The sequence below is a fragment of the Hordeum vulgare genome, chromosome 5H, assembly GCF_904849725.1.
Source record: "Hordeum vulgare subsp. vulgare chromosome 5H, MorexV3_pseudomolecules_assembly, whole genome shotgun sequence".
Taxonomy (NCBI): domain Eukaryota; kingdom Viridiplantae; phylum Streptophyta; class Magnoliopsida; order Poales; family Poaceae; genus Hordeum; species Hordeum vulgare.
The window spans coordinates 61,208,687-61,210,481 of NC_058522.1; the positions used below are offsets into that span (position 1 = coordinate 61,208,687).

Here is a 1,795-nt window from a genome sequence, read left to right on the forward strand (position 1 = left end):
ATCGAAAGCAATTCTTCAATCACTCATGCATCGGTACGTGAGGATATGTACAAATGTAAAACATTTTTTTCTTGCTATTAGATGGCTAGATCTGCCACTAGATACTACTCACTGTTTGACATTTGAGAATTTGTACCTTGGACGAATAGTTAGCTAAAAATACTGATAATCTCATTTTATGTTCCAAGAGTATGTATACGAACCAGCCATACATTGCATGCACCCATTTGTCTAATTTTGTTGGCATCAACAAATACGTTGTACTATATGCTAGTTTATGCTAAACCCGTGACCAATCAATTAGCTGGGAAATATTAATTATATAGGCTTACAATTTCAGATCCTCTAGAGATTTCCGCATATGATCTACCAAAACTATATTCGGAGGTGGGGACTCAGAGAGGAGAAGAAGGTGATTAATCCAACAAGCAACCCAATTCCATAACTTGCATGATGATGATATATTGATATATATGATCACGTACGATTGAGATAGGTTCCTGATCAGCTCACATCAGATCGACCACTTTCATATATAGTTTCATTGAACACCTAAAAATACTGGAAATCCAACCTTAACATACATGCATGCAAAGCACGGATCGGAAGCTCACAGCCATAAACACGACCAGGTGATGGTGGTGCATGAATTGATCGCACGATCACTAGTTCAGTATTCAAATCCGGTAGTGTTTAATTATTCCTTCCACCTTCCCCCTCCTTGAGCATGTCCTGCAGCACCTCATCATCCAGGTACTCGATCTCAATCACCGGCTGCCGGGACGACGACGAGGAGGAGGACGGCCCGCCTCGGACGTAGTTGCGCGCCTCGGCGGGGAAGTTGAGCACGGCCAGGTGGCCGCGCATGGCGTAGGCCGAGCGGTCGTAGGCCCGTGCAGCCTCTTCGGCTGTGTCGAAGGTGCCGAGCCATTTGCGGACGCTCTGCCGGCTGGAGTCGCGGATCTCCGCCGCGAACTTGCCTGACGGGCGGCGTCGCACGCCGCGGTACTTGGTGCTCTCGCCTCCTACATCCTTCCCGGCCTGATCACCCCATCCACCGCCGCCCTCCATTACTTGACTATCTAGTCGATCGATCCGAGATCGTTCTTAATTAGCGAACCCTAGTAAGCAGAAGCTGGAGCTAGCTAGTTAGGCTGTGTGGCTGTGTCGACCACGACGGCGATGTGAATGGTAGAGAGTGAGAGTGTGGTATTTAATATAGTACTCCGTCGTGATACTTAGCTAGCTAGAGCCAGCCCTAATGGATTCTCTCTCGCGCTCGATTGAGATTGTGGACGACGGGCCCCTCATCGCGGCTAGCTCCGGCCTCTATCTGCAGCACCTGCTTAAAAGCTCGACGTTGCAATTTAACAAACACTAACTAGTGCAAGTTGGTAATTAGACTAGTTTAGGTTAAAGGTAAAGGCGTAAAGCAAGTGTATCGATCCTTTGTTGGGCTTGAATGAATGCCCTGTACCTGGACGGTCATTACATTTCATTTTTCAATAAGTTGCATGCATGTGTGATTTTGACTAATTAGTTATCTAGTATTAAAAGAGAAAAAATATAACGTCGGCATTTTATTAATTAAACAACATTACAAAGAATCTCGGAGAACTCGCGTCGAGTAATTCAGGTTACAAAAGTTTTGGGTTTTTAAAATAATACCTGATTTTTGTCATTTTTTATGATACCCCATAATTCAAGTATTTTATATAGTGTTCGGGGTTTTTCGGGTTTGGGTTATGGTTGAGGTTTTTCACGTTCTGGATTCAGGCATCGGGTTTTATGATCT

General features: G+C 44.9%; 1 protein-coding gene across 1 annotated transcript; it reads right to left on the reverse strand.

Annotated features, from left to right (window-relative positions):
- Window positions 1-693: 693 nt before the first annotated feature.
- Window positions 694-1,071, reverse strand: LOC123396318 (ethylene-responsive transcription factor ERF096-like). Its single transcript, XM_045091284.1, has one exon. It carries the CDS (start codon window positions 1,069-1,071, stop codon window positions 694-696), a length of 378 nt encoding a protein of 125 aa, XP_044947219.1.
- Window positions 1,072-1,795: the final 724 nt, after the last annotated feature.

Excerpts from the sequence above, each read along its gene's own strand:
- LOC123396318 (XM_045091284.1), bottom strand. The coding sequence starts at position 1,071 with ATGGAGGGCGGCGGTGGATGGGGTGATCAGGCCGGGAAGGATGTAGGA.